General features: G+C 39.1%; 1 protein-coding gene across 2 annotated transcripts in view; it reads left to right on the top strand.

The window, feature by feature from the left end:
• Nucleotides 1-16,687, top strand: part of LOC149278878 (protein FAM222A-like) — a 20,402-nt gene extending 3,715 nt beyond the window's left edge. For both annotated transcript variants that reach the window (XM_089501631.1, XM_089501630.1), the window contains exons 2-3: nt 12,954-13,071; nt 14,649-16,687. In XM_089501631.1, the coding sequence (XP_089357757.1) occupies nt 12,990-13,071; nt 14,649-15,853 (1,287 nt within the window). In that variant the 5' untranslated portion in view covers nt 12,954-12,989 and the 3' untranslated portion in view covers nt 15,854-16,687. The remainder of the gene's footprint in view (nt 1-12,953; nt 13,072-14,648) is intronic.
• Nucleotides 16,688-18,990: the final 2,303 nt, after the last annotated feature.

Raw genomic sequence — 18,990 nt, 5'->3', positions numbered from 1 at the left:
TGCAGGGATACATAGGTCCCTTCTGCCATGCAGGGATACATAGGATCTGTATGCCATGCAGGGAAACATAGGACCCTTCTGCCATGCAGGAATACATAGGACCCTTCTGCCATGCAGGGATACATAGGACCCTTCTGCCATGCAGGGATACATAGGACCTGTATGCCATGCAGGGAAACATAGGACTCTTCTGCCATGCAGGAATACATAGGACCCTTCTGCCATGCAGGAATACATAGGACCCTTCTGCCATGCAGGGATACATAGGACCTGTATGCCATGCAGGGAAACATAGGACCCTTCTGCTGTGCAGGGATACATAGGACCCTTCTGCCATGCAGGAATGCATAGGAACCTTCTGCCATGGAGGAATACATATGATCATTCTGCCATGCAGGGATACATAGGACCCTTCTGCCATGCAGGGATACATAGGACCTTTATGCCATGCAGGGAAACATAGGACCCTTCTGCCATGCAGGAATACATAGGACCCTTCTGCCGTGCAGGGATACATAGGACCCTTCTGCCATGCAGGAATGCATAGGACCCTTCTGCCATGGAGGAATACATATGATCATTCTGCCATGCAGGGATACATAGGACCCTTCTGCCATGCAGGGATACATAGGACCTGTATGCCATGCAGGGAAACATAGGACCCTTCTGCCATGCAGGAATACATAGGACCCTTCTGCCATGCAGGGATACATAGGACCTGTATGCCATGCAGGGAAACATAGGACCCTTCTGCCATGCAGGAATACATAGGACCCTTCTGCCATGCAGGGATACATAGGACCCTTCTGCCATGCAGGGATACATAGGACCTGTATGCCATGCAGGGAAACATAGGACTCTTCTGCCATGCAGGAATACATAGGACCCTTCTGCCATGCAGGAATGCATAGGACCCTTCTGCCATGGAGGAATACATATGATCATTCTGCCATGCAGGGATACATAGGACCTGTATGCCATGCAGGGAAACATAGGACCATTCTGCCATGCAGGAATACATAGCACCCTTCTGCCATGCAGGGATACATAGGACCTGTATGCCATGCAGGGAAACATAGGACCTTTCTGCCATGCAGGAATACATAGGACCCTTCTGCCGTGCTGGGATACATAGGACCCTTCTGCCATGCAGGAATGCATAGGACCCTTCTGCCATGGAGGAATACATATGATCATTCTGCCATGCAGGGATACATAGGTCCCTTCTGCCATACAGGAATACATAGGACCCTTCTGCCATGCAGGGATACATAGGACCCTTCTGCCATGCAGGGATACATAGGACCTGTATGCCATGCAGGGAAACATAGGACCCTTCTGCCATGCAGGGATACATAGGACCCTTCTGTCATGCAGGAATACATAGGACCCTTCTGCCATGCAGGAATACATAGGACCCTTCTGCCATGCAGGAATACATAGGACCCTTCTGCCGTGCAGGGATAACTAGGACCCTTCTGCCGTGCAGGGATACATAGGACCCTTCTGCCATGCAGGGATACATAGGACCTGTATGCCATGCAGGGAAACATAGGACTCTTCTGCCATGCAGGAATACATAGGACCCTTCTGCCATGCAGGAATGCATAGGACCCTTCTGCCATGGAGGAATACATATGATCATTCTGCCATGCAGGGATACATAGGACCTGTATGCCATGCAGGGAAACATAGGACCATTCTGCCATGCAGGAATACATAGCACCCTTCTGCCATGCAGGGATACATAGGACCTGTATGCCATGCAGGGAAACATAGGACCTTTCTGCCATGCAGGAATACATAGGACCCTTCTGCCGTGCTGGGATACATAGGACCCTTCTGCCATGCAGGAATGCATAGGACCCTTCTGCCATGGAGGAATACATATGATCATTCTGCCATGCAGGGATATATAGGATCTTTGTATTGGAAAGGTTGGATTAGATGACTATTGTGCTTTATAATGCTACCAAAACTCTCGTCCCAATCGAAAACCCCATTGCCCCTTCTGCATACAGGCCCTAGTCACACACACACACACACACACACACACATAAAATTCCCATGCGACTTCTCTTGGTTTCAGTTCATTAACTCGTTTTTATTGGAGGCAGCAATAAACAAATGCAGATTTGTGAGCCTCTCTTTTGGCTGCAAAGGAAAGGAAAGGAAAGGAAGGAAGGAAGGAAGGAAGGAAGGAAGGAAGGAAGGAAGATGGAAGGAAGGAATGAGCAGAAAGGAAAAGGAAGGGGGAAGGAAAGAAGGGAGGTTGGGACGGAGAAGATAGAAAGAAGGAAGGAAAGAAATGGAAAGAAAAGAGGAGAGAAGGAGGGAATGATGGAGGGAAGGAAGGAATGAGCAGAAAGGAAAAGGAAAGAAGGGAGAGAGGGACAGAGAAGATGGAAAGAAGGAAGGAAGAAGGAGAGGAGGGAGGGAAGGAAGGAAGGAAGGAAGGAAGGAAGGAAGGAAGGAAGGAAGTGGAAAGGAAAGAAGGAGAGAACGCAGGAAGGAAGGAAGGAAGGAAGGAAGGAAGGAAGGAAGGAAGGAAGGAGATGCAAAGGAAAAGAAAGGGAAGGAGAGAAGGAAGGGAGGGACGGAGAAGATGGAAAGAAGGAAGGAATGAGTGAAGGAAGAGGAAGGAAGGAAAGAAGGAGATGGAAAGAGGAAGGAGGTAAGGATGGAAGGGAGGAAGCAAGGAATGAAAGAAGAAAAGAGGAGGAGGAGAGGGATGCAATAGGAACCTCCCTTTCATTTCCTCTAACGCTGCTGCTGCCTTGATCCTTTCTGTTTTAACCTCCATAGCTTCCTTTTCCCCTTCCTTTCTTCGTCCTCCAGCTGCAAAGAAGGGGGTCTTTGTTGGTCATTAGCCCTGAAGTCTAATCAGAAAGTGTTAATGCTTCAATCCGTGTCTGTCTTTCGGGGTTTTCCTTTTTATATAAATATAAATATTTGTGTGTGTGTGTGTATGTGTGTGTGTGTGTATAAATACAAATATAAAACAGATATATATATATATATAATTTATATATGTTTCTATTTATATTAATATTATTATTTATGTAAATATATTTTATATTTATTTTTGCATATTATTATATTTATTTTTAATAATAGTTTTATAAATTTTATAATTTTTAATTAAAATATTATTATTTAATCTTATTTAATATGTATTTTGTTTTTTAATAAATGATACTTTTTATTAATTTTATAATTTTCAATAAAAATATTATTATTTAATATTATTTATTTTATTTATTTTTAATAATTTTTATTTTATAAATTTTTAATAAAAATATTATTTTATTCATTATTTATTTTATTTATTTTTCAAAAATTATATTTTATTTTATAAATTTGTAATAAAAATTAAAAATATTTAATTTTATTAATTATTTTATTTATTTTTAATAAATGATTTTTAATTTTATAAATTTTAATAAAAATAAAAATATATTATTTAATATTATTTATTATAAATTTTATTTATTTTAATAAATAATAATATTTTATTAATTGTATAAAATTTTAATAAATATAAAATGATTTTTATTTTATTTATTTTTAAAAAATAATATTTTGTATTCATCTTATAAATTATAACTAAATTATAAATAATAATAATATTAATAACAATAATTTGGACCATAGAGTTACACTGGAGGACCTACAAATGCCTAGGGAAGTGTCCTCTCTAGGAATCTCTAGGTCCTCCAGCTTGACTTCTGGTGGACATTGACCATAGAGTTTAAGTGGAGGGCTTACAAATGCCTAGGGAAGTGCCCTCTCTAGGAATCTCTAGGTCCTCCAGCTTGACTTCTGGTGGACATTGACCATAGAGTTTAAGTGGAGGGCTTACAAATGCCTAGGGAAGTGTCGTCTCTAGGAATCTCTAGGTCCTCCAGCATGACTTCTGGTGGACATTGACCATAGAGTTTAAGTGGATGGCTTACAAATGCCTAGGGAAGTGCCCTCTCTAGGAATCTCTAGGTCCTCCAGCATGACTTCTGGTGGACATTGACCATAGAGTTTAAGTGGAGGGCTTACAAATGCCTAGGGAAGTGCCCTCTCTAGGAATCTCTAGGTCCTTCAGCATGACTTCTGGTGGACATTGACCATAGAGTTTAAGTGGAGGGCTTACAAATGCCTAGGGAAGTGCCCTCTCTAGGAATCTCTAGGTCCTCCAGCATGACTTCTGGTGGACATTGACCATAGAGTTTAAGTGGAGGGCTTACAAATGCCTAGGGAAGTGCCCTCTCTAGGAATCTCTAGGTCCTCCAGCTTGACTTCTGGTGGACATTGACCATAGAGTTTAAGTGGAGGGCTTACAAATGCCTAGGGAAGTGTCGTCTCTAGGAATCTCTAGGTCCTCCAGCTTGACTTCTGGTGGACATTGACCATAGAGTTTAAGTGGATGGCTTACAAATGCCTAGGGAAGTGCCCTCTCTAGGAATCTCTAGGTCCTCCAGCATGACTTCTGGTGGACATTGACCATAGAGTTTAAGTGGAGGGCTTACAAATGCCTAGGGAAGTGCCCTCTCTAGGAATCTCTAGGTCCTTCAGCATGACTTCTGGTGGACATTGACCATAGAGTTTAAGTGGAGGGCTTACAAATGCCTAGGGAAGTGCCCTCTCTAGGAATCTCTAGGTCCTCCAGCATGACTTCTGGTGGACATTGACCATAGAGTTTAAGTGGAGGGCTTACAAATGCCTAGGGAAGTGCCCTCTCTAGGAATCTCTAGGTCCTCCAGCTTGACTTCGGGGGGACATTGACCATAGAGTTTAACTGGAGGGCTTACAAATGCCTAGAGAAGTATCCTCTCTAGGAATCTAGGTCTTCCAGCTTCTGGGGGACCTTGACCATAGAGTCACATTGGAAGTTTTACAAATGCCTAGAGAAGTGTCCTTTCTAGGAATTTAGGTCCACCAGCGCACTGGCCTTTTTCGCTGCCGTGTCACGCCTTTTTTGCTGATCGCGCAGAAGCGTGGGCTCGCTAATTTTGGTTTTCGAAATTCGCGACACGGAGAAACATATCTGGAGGCATGGGACGAGGCTGTATCAGTAGCGTTTGCGCAAGTTACTTTTTTCGGGAGGGGTGAGTTGTTGTCTTTGTTGGATGGAGGTAGACCTGTGTCGCTCGCCTCCACGTCATTTTTCCTGATTATACTAGTCTGAAGCGTTGTAGTTAATTAGGGAGCCTTAATTACTTAATTACTATTGTTTTACTATATTGCTATTAACTTCCCTTGGTTTGGATGCTGTATATTCACATTAATCCTACCAAGGATCGTATTAACCTTTTTTGCTGCAATATCACAAACCCTGGCTGAGCTCTTTTTAATTAATCCGAACGCAGCGCATTAAATTCGCGGACCCTAAAGTAATGTGAAATTTATTTGGACGACATCCATATTACGGGGGTTCCTTTGTCCTTAAATCTCAACGGAGCGGCTTTGCGCGTCATGGCGTTGAAAGATTACCCGTGGCGTCCATTTTTCTAACTCAATAACGGTGAAGGAGATGAGCCGCCAGTCTGCCGTCTGGAGATATAATGAGTTTGCGACCACCACGCTGTCCTTGATTTAGCGTCCAAGAGACGAACAAGACAAGGCTGTTAAACTCAATTAGCGGGAACATCAGACGCGGCGGCGACTGCGGTGGCGGCGTCTCTCCGTCTCTTGATCCTCTCTCTTAAAGCAATTTCATATTTAGAATTGGATCCCATTCGCCACGTGCCCGGAGATTCCTAGAGAGGACACTTCTCTAGGCCTTTAATTTTATGGCCAATGTCTGCTAGGTGTGGACCATAGAGCTGCGCTGGAGGACCTAGAGATCCTAGAGAGTACGCTTCTCTATCCATGTGTAGGTCCTCCATTATGATTATATGGTCATCTTCTGATAGATGTGGACCATAGAGTTGCGCTGGAGGACCTAGAGATTCCTAGAGAGGACAATTCCAAAAACGGAAGCCCATTCTGGCTGCAAGCGTTTTGGACAATGATGGAGACTCATGATATACTATAGTTATTAATGCCTCTTGATCTGGACGCTGTATGCTTCTATTGGATGAAGCTTATGATCGTATTGGCCTTTTTTCACCACCGCGTGATGACTTGATCTCAATCCGCCTTCAACGTGATCCCTGTGATCTCATGGCAATGCTGGGTTTTCTTTCACGGTTCCTCATTCAGTGCCTCCACTAAGCTGCCGTCTTCATCTGTCAGGACTCGTTAGGCTCTGATTTTGGAGAACTGACAACTGGAATCATGAAAAGTGGGAGTTTAATTGCAAAGAGGCTTTCTTTTTTGCTTCTTCTTTTATGGGTTGTGTTCACATCTGCCGCTGCCAGATGCAAAATACCAGAGGCGGCAGAAAGCAGAGGGATATGAACTAATTTGGGAAGAGGGTGCTTTCGTTTGCAATTTTCGCTCTTTTGCTTTCTGTAACCCTCCTTCTTCCATTCAGGAATACATAGAACACAAGAGTCGGAAGGGACTACTAAGGGCCATATAGTCCAACCCTCCTTCTGGCATGCAGGAATACACAGAACACTAGAGTCGGAAGGGACTTCTAAGGGCCACATAGGCAGGAATACCTAGGATCCTAGAGTCAGAATGGAATACTAAGGGCCATATAGGCAGGAATACATAGGATGCCAGAGTCAGAAGGTACTATGAAGGGCCATATAGTCCAACCCTCCTTCTGCAGTGCAGGAATACATAGGATCCTAGAGTCAGAAGGGACTACTAAGGGCCATATAGTCCAACCTTCCTTCTTCTATGCAGGAAAACATAGCATGCTAGAAGGGACTACTAAGTGCCATATAGTCCAACCCTCCTTCTGCCATGCAGGAATACATAGGACCCTAGAATCAGAAGGGACTATTAAGGGCCATATAGTCCAACCCTCCTTCTGCCATGCAGGAATACATAGGATCCTAGAATCAGAAGGGACTGCTAAGGGGCAATAGTCCAACCCTCCTTCTGCCATTCAGTAATACATAGGATGCTAGAGTCAGAAGGGACTACTAAGAGCATATGGTCCAATCCTCCTACTGCCACGCAAGAATACATAGGATCCTAGAACCGGAAGAGACTACTAAGGGCCATATAGTCCTACTCTCTTCTCCCATGCAGGAATACACAGGATCCTAGATTTGTAACTTCTGACATGCAGGGATACATAGAATAATTGCAAAAAGTAATTCCAAAAAGGAGGAAAAGGTCATAGTAGAATTGCTCTTGGCTCTTAAACGCTGGTCTCAACTGTACCTGGGCTAAAAATTGCTTTTCAGTTTAACCTTTAATTATTAACAGAAGCGTTAATCATTTCTGCTTTTGCTGTGAAGCGTGGTGCCATTTTTGTGCCGCTAATTTTATGTTTTTTTCCCCTTCCGCCGATGTTTGATGGAAATTAATGGGGTTTTCTTTTTGTGTCTGTTGTTTTGTTTTGCGTTATTCGCCGCAGAAGGGAAGGTCGCTGTGTTGTCGCCGCCTCCTTCGCGCTTTTTAACCACAATGCCTTTATTGAGGCATGTTTCCACGTAATTTACGAAAAGGGTGACCTTTTCCACGTTTTAACTCCTTTCATCCCAGCAAATGTCGACTCTGCTATTTGAGGCCTCTTTCCTTCCTTCCTTCCTTCCTTCCTTCCTTCCTTCCTTCCTTCCTTTCCTTTCTGCTCTTCCCACTCTCTTTCCCTCTTCCTTCCTTCCTTCCTTCCTTCCTTCCTTCCTTCCTTCCTTCTTTTCCTTTGTGCTTGTTCCTTCCTTCCCACTCTCTTTCCCCCTTCCTTCCTTCCTTCTTTCCATTCTTCCTTTCCTTCCTGCTCTTTCCTTCCTTCCCACTCTCTTTCCCTCTGCCTTCCTTCCTTCCTTAGTTCCTTCCTTTCCTTCCTTCCCACTCTCTTTCCCTCTTCCTTTCTTCCTTCCTTAGTTCCTTCCTTCCTGCTCTTTCCTTCCTTCCCACTCTTTTCCCCTTCCTTCCTTCCTGACTTCTTTCTTTCTTTCCTTCCTTCCTTTCCTTCCTGCTCTTTCCTTCTTTCCCACTCTCTTTCCCCCTTCCTTCCTTCCTTCCTTCCTTCCTTCCTTCCTTTCCTTCCTGCTCTTTCCTTCCTTCCCACTCTCTTTCCCTCTTCCTTCCTTCCTTCCTGCTCTTTCCTTCCTTCTCACTCTCTTTCCCCCTTCCTTCCTTCCTTTCCTTCCTGCTCTTTCCTTCCTTCCCACTCCCTTCCTTCCTTCCTTCCTTCCTTCCTTCCTTCCCTCCCTTCCTGCTCTTTCTTTCCTTCCCACTCTCTTTCCCCTTCCTTCCTTCCTTCCTTCCTTCCTTCCTTCCTGCTCTTTCCTTCCTTCCCACTCTCTTTCCCCCTTCCTTCCTTCCTTCCTTCCTTCCTGCTCTTTCCTTCTTTCCCACTCTCTTTCCCCCTTGCTTCCATCCTTCCTTCCTTCCTTCCTTCCTTCCTTCCTTCCTTCCTTCCCTCCTTTCCTTCCTGCTCTTTCCTTCGTTCCCACTCTCTTTCCCCTTTCCTTCCTTCCTTCCTGCTCTTTCCTTCCTTCCCCCTCTCTTTCCCCTTCCTTCCTTCCTTCCTTCCTTCCTTCCTTCCTTCCTTCCTTCTTTTCCTTCCTGCTTGTTCCTTCCTTCCCCCTCTCTTTCGCCCTTCCTTCCTTCCTTCTTTCCATCCTTCCTTTCCTTCCTGCTCTTTCCTTCCTTCTCACTCTCTTTCCCTCTGCCTTCCTTCCTTCCTTAGTTCCTTCCTTTGCTTCCTTCCCATTCTCTTTCCCTCTTCCTTCCTTCCTTCCTTCCTTAGTTCCTTCCTTCCTTTCCTTCCTGCTCTTTCCTTCCTTCCCATTCTCTTTCCCTCTTCCTTCCTTCCTTCCTTCCTTCCTTCCTTCCTTCCGTTCTTCCTGCTCTTTCGGTCACTTCTGATATACGTTTATCTTATCTGATATGCATTTGGGGTGTGGCCGCAGTCCGTGGAGCGGTGACGTGGCGTCTTCTGGCGCCTGGCGTAGTTTGCAGTCCTTTATTTGGTGTTAATTATTTCTAAACTCTCGTCAGTGTTTCTGTGACTTAATTGGATTTAGCCAATAATTAGCCCAAGGAGGCTCCGGGGAAGGTCACCTTTGAGTTTTACGTTCAATCTCATTGCGTTTAATATAGATCGGCGCAGGCGACGGTGAGGAGGATTGTTCCGATGTGTTCAGATGGAAAGAGGAGGCCGGCCTTCTCTTAAATAATAATAACAATGATGTTTCCATCTTTCAAAATTCTATAAATCATTAAAAGGAAGGAATTTAGAGAATGAGACCATCAATCACTCGATGGTAAGATGAGCTCAAGACATCGAGAATCCCATCCAATTGGAGGATTGGGAAAATTCCTGGAGAGTAACTAGAAAATTTACTGCCTGTCAAAATTATAAAGAAAATTATATAAAGATGCTTTACAGGTGGTATATGACCCCTACTAAGATTAACAAGATCTATAATACGGGATGTACTAAATGCTGGAAATGTGGCATCAAAGAAGGAACGTTCTTTCACATATGGTGGAAGTGCTCGATAGTTAATGACTTCTGGAAAAAAATTCATTTGAAAATAGTGGACATAATACGCATGGATATTCCATTGGATCCATTACTCTTTCTGTTAAATATGACCAATAAATTAGACAAAGCTATAGCGAAGAAGTTCTCTAAGTTAATTTTATATATGATTACATCAGCTAGATTGTTATTTGCAAAACACTGGAAAAATCCACAATGTCCCAAAATAGAAGAATGGATATCCAAATTAAAAGAAGTGAGGAATCTTGACCTGTTAACTGCAATGTTGCAAGATAAGGCAGTGGATAAAGTGAAAGATGAATGGCATTGTGTAGACCTGTATTTGGGAACATGTTTTTGATTAATTTGGAAGAAATAGGAACATGCCAGTAAATCTTATAAAGTTATTAATTCAACTAGGATGTTTTTCACCCACTGAGATGTTATGCGAGAGAACCTCCAATGGAAGATAAGTAATCTGGTACATGAAAGAAGTCTTGGAAGTTGTATGATAGCGGTAGTAGTATATTGTATATAAGCATATTAATGTTTATTGATGTTATGTTGGGAGGTGTTTTGATTGTATGTATGTCTTATGTATGTCTTATGTATATATGTAATATGTTTGTCTTACTTTTATAAAATTAAAATAATAATAATAATAATAATAATTTAAAATAAATTAAATAAATATTATATTGTTAAATTATTATTGCATTATTTAAGCAATATTACATTTTATTATTACATTTTATTATTATTATTATTAAATATTATTATTATATTGCCAAAGATCTAATATATAATCCCATATTTTACCCCATATTAGCATCATTGAATTTTATTATTATTATTGAATATTATTATTATTTGCACACTAAGCATTATTAAATATTATTATTATTATTAAATATGCACACATTGAGCATTATTAAATTATTATTATTAATTATTATTACTAATTAAATTTAATGTTTATTAATTATTAATTCTTATTATTTGCATGTGTTAAGCATTATTAATTAATTATTATTTATTATTAATTATTACTAATTAAATATTATTATTAAATATATTATTAGTAGTAAATATTATTTTATCAAATATGAGGTATATGTGTGTGTGTGTGTGTGTATGTGTATATATATATATATTAAATATTATTTTATCAAAGTTCTAATATTTGGTATGTATATAGATATATAATACATAATATATAATTATTAAATATTATTTTATTGGTTCTAATATGGGGAAATATATATAAATATATATAAAATATTATAATATTTATTAAATATTTTGTAATTTTAATAATTATTAAAATGTATTTTATCAAAGTTCTAATATGGGATAAAATATTATACACACACACACTCACACACAAAATAGATAATATATAATAATAATATAATAATAATAATATATAATTATTAAATATTATTTTATCAAAGTTCTATTTATTTATAAAATAAATAATAATATAATAATAATAATATAATATATATTATAAAACGTGGTTGTTTCTAAGTGCCACCTGTGCATTTTAATCCTGGCGCCATTTGGCACCAAGTGACGCCATCTGCTTCCTTCGGCCATTTCTTAATCCATTTAAATGCCAATTCCTCCTCTTCTATTGGCAACGGCCCCAAAAATCCCCCATTTTTAAATTTTTTAAATTTCCATCTGACCTCTATTTATTTCTTTGGAGGTCAGTTTGATTTGCAAGGATCAATATAGGACCAGGAAAACATATATATATATATATATATATATATATACACCCTAAATATTTGCTCTTTAAATATTTGCTAACTTGCAATAAAGACTTGGGTTTTAATATGGGAAAGGACCCCTGTTCCTTAAATTTTTAGGCAGTTTTAAATTGAATTATAAAAATTGCAAATTGAATGAATGAATGAATGATAAGGGAGAGGGTTCCTTACATAGATTTAGCCACATTTTCATATTATTTATTTATATAAGTGATGGTGAACCTATGGCACGCGTGCCAGAGGTGGCACTCAGAGCCCTCTCTGTGGGCACACATGCTGTCACCCCAGCACAGAGTTTGCCAGAGTTTCTTACTAGAAAGCCAAAGGGATGTGGCACTTTGCAATAAATAAGTGGGGTCTGGGTTGCAGTTTGGGCACTCGGTCTGTAAAAGTATCACCATCACTGATTTATTTATTTATTCAATATTATTATTCAATATTATTATATTCCTATATTATTGTTGTTACATAGGAATATAAAGAATAATAATATTTAATAAATAAATATAAATATTTATTTATTTATTTAATATTATTATTATTATTATTAATATATATTTATTAAATATTATTATTTATATTGCTATATTATTATTATTAAGAATATATGTATGTGTGTGTATATATATATATATATATATCAATAATAATAATATAGGAATATAAATAATAATAATAATTAATACATATATATAAATAGTTATTCATTAAATATTATTATTAAATATTATTAATATATTATTATGAATTATATATATATATTGTTTATTATATATGATATTATATATATATAATATATATATATAATGTAAACAATAATATAGGAATAATAATAATAATATTTAATAAATAAATGAGCATATAATAATATAAAAATATATAAAATGAATAAATACAATAATAATATATCATAATAAATTTACAAGTAAATAAACAAGTAAATAATATGATAATATATAACTATAAAATAAATAAATAAAATAATGATTAATAATAATATATAATTATTAATATATAAGTATAAATAAATAATACAATGATATATATTAAATAAATAAATAATATATAAATTGAAAACATATTATAATTATTATTAATTATTATTTAGTTGAGTTAAATATTATTTTATTATTTATTGACATACCCATATATTTATTATTATTTACTTATATTATGTTTTTATTGATTTATATATTATTTATTTATTTATTTTATAGTTATATATCATCATATTATTATAATAAGTATATAAATAAATAATATGATGATATATAACTAGAAAATAAATAAATAAATAATATATAAATAAATAAAAACATAATATAAGTAAATAATAATAAATATATGGGTATGTCAATAAATAATAAAATAATATTTAACTCAATAATAATTAATAATAATAAATATAATAATAATATAATTATATATATACAATAAATAAATAAATAAATAAAAATTAATAATTAGTAATATATATATAATATAATAATAATAAAATATATAGATTCTGGGAGAAGGAGTAACTAATTAGTAGCGCCGAAGTTACTTGCAGCTATTCCGTTTCTCTCTCTCTCTCTCTCTCTCTCTCTCTCTCTCTCTCCTCCTTTTCTGATTGTGCATCTTTCTCGCAGTGTTTTCCGGAATAACGCCGCCACCGCCACGCCACCATGTTGGCCTGTCTTCAGAGGACGCAGAACCCCCCGACGCAACGCCTGGTGTGTCCCAACAAGTCCTTGGAGCCACGCAAGTGTGAGTAACAACCACACACACACGCATACACACACAAACATGGCTACCTGCCGCCGCGTCCACTTTGACGCCAGAACCACGCAGGAGGAAGTCTCCTAGGTCTCCAGCAGTCACTGGTTCTCAGCTTTACTGGTGGTTAATGAAGGTGATCTACAGTGCTTGCAATGGCAAATCCCAGCAACCCCTCACAGCCAAGGTTAGAACTCGGGCTCTAAACCCAGAGGACACCTCTCTAGGAATTTCTAGGTCCTCCAACGCAACTCTATGGTCAAAGTCCTCTAGAGACTGGCCATAAAGTCACTTGGAGGACCTCTCTAGGTCCTCCAACACAACTCTATGGTCAAAGTCTATTGGAGTCACCTGGAGGGCCTACAAATGCCTAGATAAATGTTATCTCTCTAAGTCTGTATTTGTACTTGTTTGTGTGGTATAATGGATTGAGTATTGGATTAGTCAGTCAGTCAGTTAGGGGTTTGAATAGTCAGGTGGGTTGGTCAGAGTTAGTTTAAGGGATGAGTATGAGAAAGAGCGACTAATTGTGGTTTGAGTATCGGATTCGGACATCAGGAGACCAGGGTACGAATCACCCGACTACTCAAACCCCTATCTAACTAACTAACTAACTAATCCCAATTTACTCAGTGGTCCTGGGCAAGGCAATTACTACCCTGATTTAGGGGGACCCTTCCTCTTCTTTCCCTTATCCTTCTCCTTCATCTTTGTCTCCTTCTCCTCCTCCCCCTTCGTCTCCTTCTTTCCCTTCTCATTCTCATACTTCTCTCTGCCTTCTTCTTTCCCTTCTTCTTTTCTTCTTCCTTCCTTTTCTCCTTCTCCTTTTCCTTCTTCACCTTCTTCTTCTCCTCCTTCCCTCCTCCTTCTCCTTCTCCTTTTCTTTCTTCTTTCCCTTCTTCTTCTTCTTCTTCTTCTTCTTCTTCTTCTTCTTTTCCTTTTCCTCTTTTTTCTTCTCCTTCTCTTTCTTCTTTCTCTCCTCTTCCTCCTCCTTCTTCTCTTTCTCCTTCTTTCCCTCCTTCTCCTTCTTTCTCTTCTTCTCCTCCTTCTTCTTTACCTCCTCCTCCTTTTTCTACTCTTCCTCTTTTTTCTTCTCTTTCTCCTTTTTCTTTCTCTCATCTTCCTCCTCCTTCTCCTTCTTCTTTCCCTCCTTCTCCTTCTTTCTCTCATCCTCCTCCTCCTCCTTCTCTTTCTTTCCCTCATTCTCCTTTTCCTTTTCCTTCTTTCCCTCCTCCTCCTCCTCCTCCTCCTTTCCCTTCTTCTTTTTTTCCCTCTCTTGCTCCAAACATCCAATTTACTCCTTCTATTAGACACGCTTTTGTAGATCTAATCATTTTTCACAGCTAGCGGCTCGTTTATTAAAGAATAAAACTTTGAACACAGGCATCGTAATGAGTTTTAGCACCAGGAATGGCAAGGGAACGTGTTCGAAAGGCACCAAAAAACACACACAGTAATAATAACATCTTAACGCCTCTGCTATACATTTTTTTTCGCCGACTGCGCTTGATTAAATGCTGTCCTAACGCCCTTTATACTCTGCTTCCTCTCCTTCTTCTCCTCCGCAGGCGAAACCATGGCCCCCGTCCACTCCCCCAGATACCCGAGTCCGGCCGAACTGGATGCCTACGCCCAGAAAGTGGCCAACAGCCCCTTGACCATCAAGATCTTCCCCACCAACATCAGGGTCCCTCAGCACAAGCACCTTAACCGGACGGTCAACGGGTATGACACCCTGATGCAGTGCTACAGCCCTTACGCTGCACACGGCGGTGGCGGAAACAGCGGCAGAAATGGCAGTGGATACCAAGGCCTCCTGGCTGTGGTCAAGGCCTCTTCGGGAAAAGGGGTAGTCAAGAGTGCTGACGGCAAGCGGACTAAGCCGGCCCCTGCGCACCACGTCGCCGTTGGGCCATACCCACTGACTGGCACTTTAACACTCAGACCGTCCTGCACCGCTGCTTCCGCCGCATACCACAGCAGCACAAACGTCACAGTGGTCCCGCCCTCTGCCACACACACCTTGCCCTCCATCCAGAACATTATCTTCCAGATCAATCACCAGTGCCAAGGCCAGAGCGACGGTCAAGGGGTAGTGGTCACTCACCAGAGTCCAACCAAACACGGGGCGGCCACCAACGGGTTCGCCGCTGGGGCCTCTGTCGGGGTGGCGGTAGCTTACGCTGGGGCTGTGTTGCCGGACTGCCGCAAGTCGAACCCAATCGGTGACGGTGATGGCGCCAAGCTTTCTTCAGGTCTGTACCCAGACAGCATGGATTATTTGTTGTGGCAACAGAAGCAGCAACAGCTGTGCATGTACAGCGCCGGCAGTGGCAGGGCAGTCAGCAAGTCACCAGAAGCATGCGCCGGGCTTTTGCAGGCATACTCCATGACGGACAAGGTGACCCCGTCGCCATTGAACTGCGCAGGTTTGCACGGGAACTTCTCGGTGGCAGGCCCGTATTTTGCGCCGCCGTGGAACAGCATCCTGGCAACCCCCGACAGCGACTGCTACAACCCTCAGTTGGCAGAAGCGGCCAACGGTCAGCGGGAGGTGCTCCCAGTGTCCGAGGGGCTTCCCAGTTTGCCCAGTAAGACTCTGTGCAACACGTCCATTCTCAGCAGCAGCCTCCAGTCACTGGAGTATCTCATCAACGACATCCGGCCGCTGTGCATCAAGGAGCGGATGCTGGGCAAGGGCTACGAAACGGTCGCCGTGCCGCGGTTGTTGGACCACCAGCACGCTCACATACGGCTACCGGTCTACAGATAGAAACGACCCGGATAACAGGGCGCAGTTTTCTGTTCGGAAACGGAACGGGCGCGGGAAGCGGCAGTGGCGGCAGACGCCATCGCTCAGTTTGACCCCAGTCCTGGGTCCTGTACGGATTCACGTATGTGCATTGCGCAACTTGGAGCGTGGAACGGAAAACCCAGGCGCCGTTCGAGGAAGGACTGACCGGGAACTTGGGCACCACAACTTTGGGACTATTTAGGCAGTTTGCCGTACAGCGCTCGTTCTAAATGGAGTCGGAGGAAGATGATAACGATAACGATGATAATAATAATCGCTTGTTTACTATTTTAGCTCAGAAAAAGAGAAAGAGAGAGAAAAATTTGTTTCCGTTGATTCTTCTTAATTTTCTTAAGGAATGTGAATAAGGAGGTGATATTCAGATTATTATTATTATGTTATTCTTTGCTGCTAATCCAGGATAGAAATAGGGTTTTTTGTGTGTGTCTGAGGAATGGGAGTTGTGCGTATTCATGTTAAATTTGGATTAATTAGAGTTAAAATTGAATTAAGAATTAATTTGATTAGGGTTTCCAAATGCATCTGGATTGGGATATCGGGAGGAAAATGGGGAAAGGAAAGGAGGGATATGAAACTTGTTCCTGTACCCAGCTCCAAGGTGGTTTAATTATTGCATCTTAGCCCTATTTTCTAATTAATAATTATTAATTGTAATGTCCCCCCCCATTAAATTAATTAATGGGGGGGGGGGGCTGCGGGGAATTGATATAGAGATCCTTTAAGTCAAGTGGAGCGTCCAAATTGATTGTGTTCTCGTTCTTGCTGATTTTTATACCGAGTTAAAATCAGTATACCTGGAACAGATAAATATATATATATATATACACACACCTGGGAACAAGTAGAAATACATATATATATATATTATTTTATTTTATTAATTTTATTATTTTTTAATTTTTTTAATATTTAATATTTTATTATTATTTTGTTTTTATTATTATTCAGGTAAATATATATATACATCAGTATACGTGGGAACAAGTACAAATACACCTGTTGCCAGGTATACTGATATATTTATGTCTCCCGTTCTTCCTGATTTTTTATTTTATTTTATTAAACTTCAATTTTTTAAAAATTTATTAAAATTTTGATTTAATAAAATAAAATTGATTTTATAAAATTTAAAATGTTGATTTAATAAAACCAGGAAGAAGGGGATATTTTATATTTTATTTTTTAAATTTAATTTAATTTTAATTTTAATTAATTAATTAATTAATTTTTATTCAGGTAAATATATATATATATATATATATATATATATATATATATATATATCAGTAAACCTGTTCCCATGTATAATTATATATTTATATCTACTCGCTCCCAGGTATACTGAATTTAAGTTTAATTTTTAAAATTTAAAATTGTAATAAAATAAAAATAAAATTGATTTTAAAAAATAAATTTTGATTTAATAAAATCAAAATAATATCGATTGAATAAAATTTTTAAATTTTGATTTAATAATCAAATCAAAATAAAATTGATTTCATAAATAATTTAAATTTTGATTTAATAAAACCAGGAAGAAGGGGATATATATATATATATATATATATATATATATATATATGATAAATATTCTGGGAATTCCAAAAATAAAACTAGATTTTTTTGGTCTTTTTTAATTTGGACTCTCTTAAATAAATAAAATTAAATAGAGAAAAAAATACCTGAAAACTTGAAGCAATTTTAATTTATTGTATTTTTATTTAGTTTTAGTCGCAACTACTGTAGATTTTTTTCCTCTCTTTTTAGTCTTAATTTAATTTTTTAATTTTTTAAATTGCATTATTTTAAATGTTATTATAATTATAATAATTATTATAATTATTATAATTGTAATTATTATTTTTGAATGGCAATTCCCTCCCCCCACCCCCCACCCCCCTGGTTTGTGTGTTTGTACGAATGAATTTGTGTGTGCAAGGAAACTGTGATAAAAAGGATCTCCTTCCCCATTAAAAAAAGCCTGGGGACGATGGTCATTGCAGTCAAATACATCCCCCCAAAAATCCTCTTGCAATGCATTTGCTCCTTTCCTTCCACAATATTAATAGCAATTGCAAAATTCACATTTTTTGCAGCAATTGCAAAATTCATAAATTTTTTTGGCAGCAAAATAAATTAATTAAAAATAAATTAAATGTTTAATTATCGTCGCCCAACAGATCCAAGTGTTTTTTGCTGAGATTGCTATAGAAATACTGTGTCTTTTATTTAAAATTCACCTTTTTCTCCAGCACTAAGTGCATTTACAAATCTCTTAAGAATGTGTTTTTTTATATGGAATAATAATAATAATGGTAATAATAACGAATAATAATAATAATAAAGAAGCGACCATTATATTCTACTGTGAGAAGTGCTCCCTTGCGCTGCGTTGTTTGGAAAGCTATAAACAAACAAACAAGACGGAGAAACAGAGTCTCTGGAGGTTGTCTTCCTTTAAAGCCCTTCGCCGTCGCCATTGTTTTCCTTCCCTTCCTCTGAAGAAGAGGGAAAGGAAATGGGAAATGAAAACAAACATGGGTTGCTACTTCCCTTCTTTCCTTCCTTCCTTGAAAGTCCCTTCCTTCTTTCTCTTTTCTGGTCCTTCCTTCTTTTGTCCTCTCCTTTCCTTCCTTCCTTCCTTCCTTCCTTCCTTCCTTCCTCCTTCCTTCCTTCCTTTTTTATTTTCTTCCTTCCCCTTTCTTTTCCATTCTTCTCCCTCTCTTCCTTCCTTCCTTCCTTCCTTCCTTCCTTGAGTCTGTCCTTCCTTCTATCCATCCCTCCTTCTTCCCTTCCTTCCTTCTCTCCTTCCTTCCTTCCTTCTTTGAAAGCCCCATCCCTCCTTCCTCCCTTCTTCCCTTCCTTTCTTCCTTCTGTCCTTCCTTCCTTTCCTTCCTTCCCTGAAAGTCCCTTCCTTCCTTCTGTCCATCCACCCATCCATCCATCCATCCATCCATCCATCCATCCATCCATCCTTCCCTCCTCCTTCCCTTCCTTCCTTCCTTAAAACTCCTTCCATCCTTCCTTCCTTCCTTTAAAGTCCCTTCCTTCCATCCATCCCTCCTTCCTTCCTTCTCTCCTTCCTTCCTTCCCTG

Source organism: Sceloporus occidentalis, unplaced genomic scaffold (genome assembly GCF_023333645.1).
Source record: "Sceloporus occidentalis isolate IW3139 unplaced genomic scaffold, rSceOcc1.0.p SCAF_177, whole genome shotgun sequence".
Taxonomy (NCBI): domain Eukaryota; kingdom Metazoa; phylum Chordata; class Lepidosauria; order Squamata; family Phrynosomatidae; genus Sceloporus; species Sceloporus occidentalis.
Note: the sequence above shows the minus strand (reverse complement) of the source record. Positions and strands in the feature narration are given on the sequence as shown.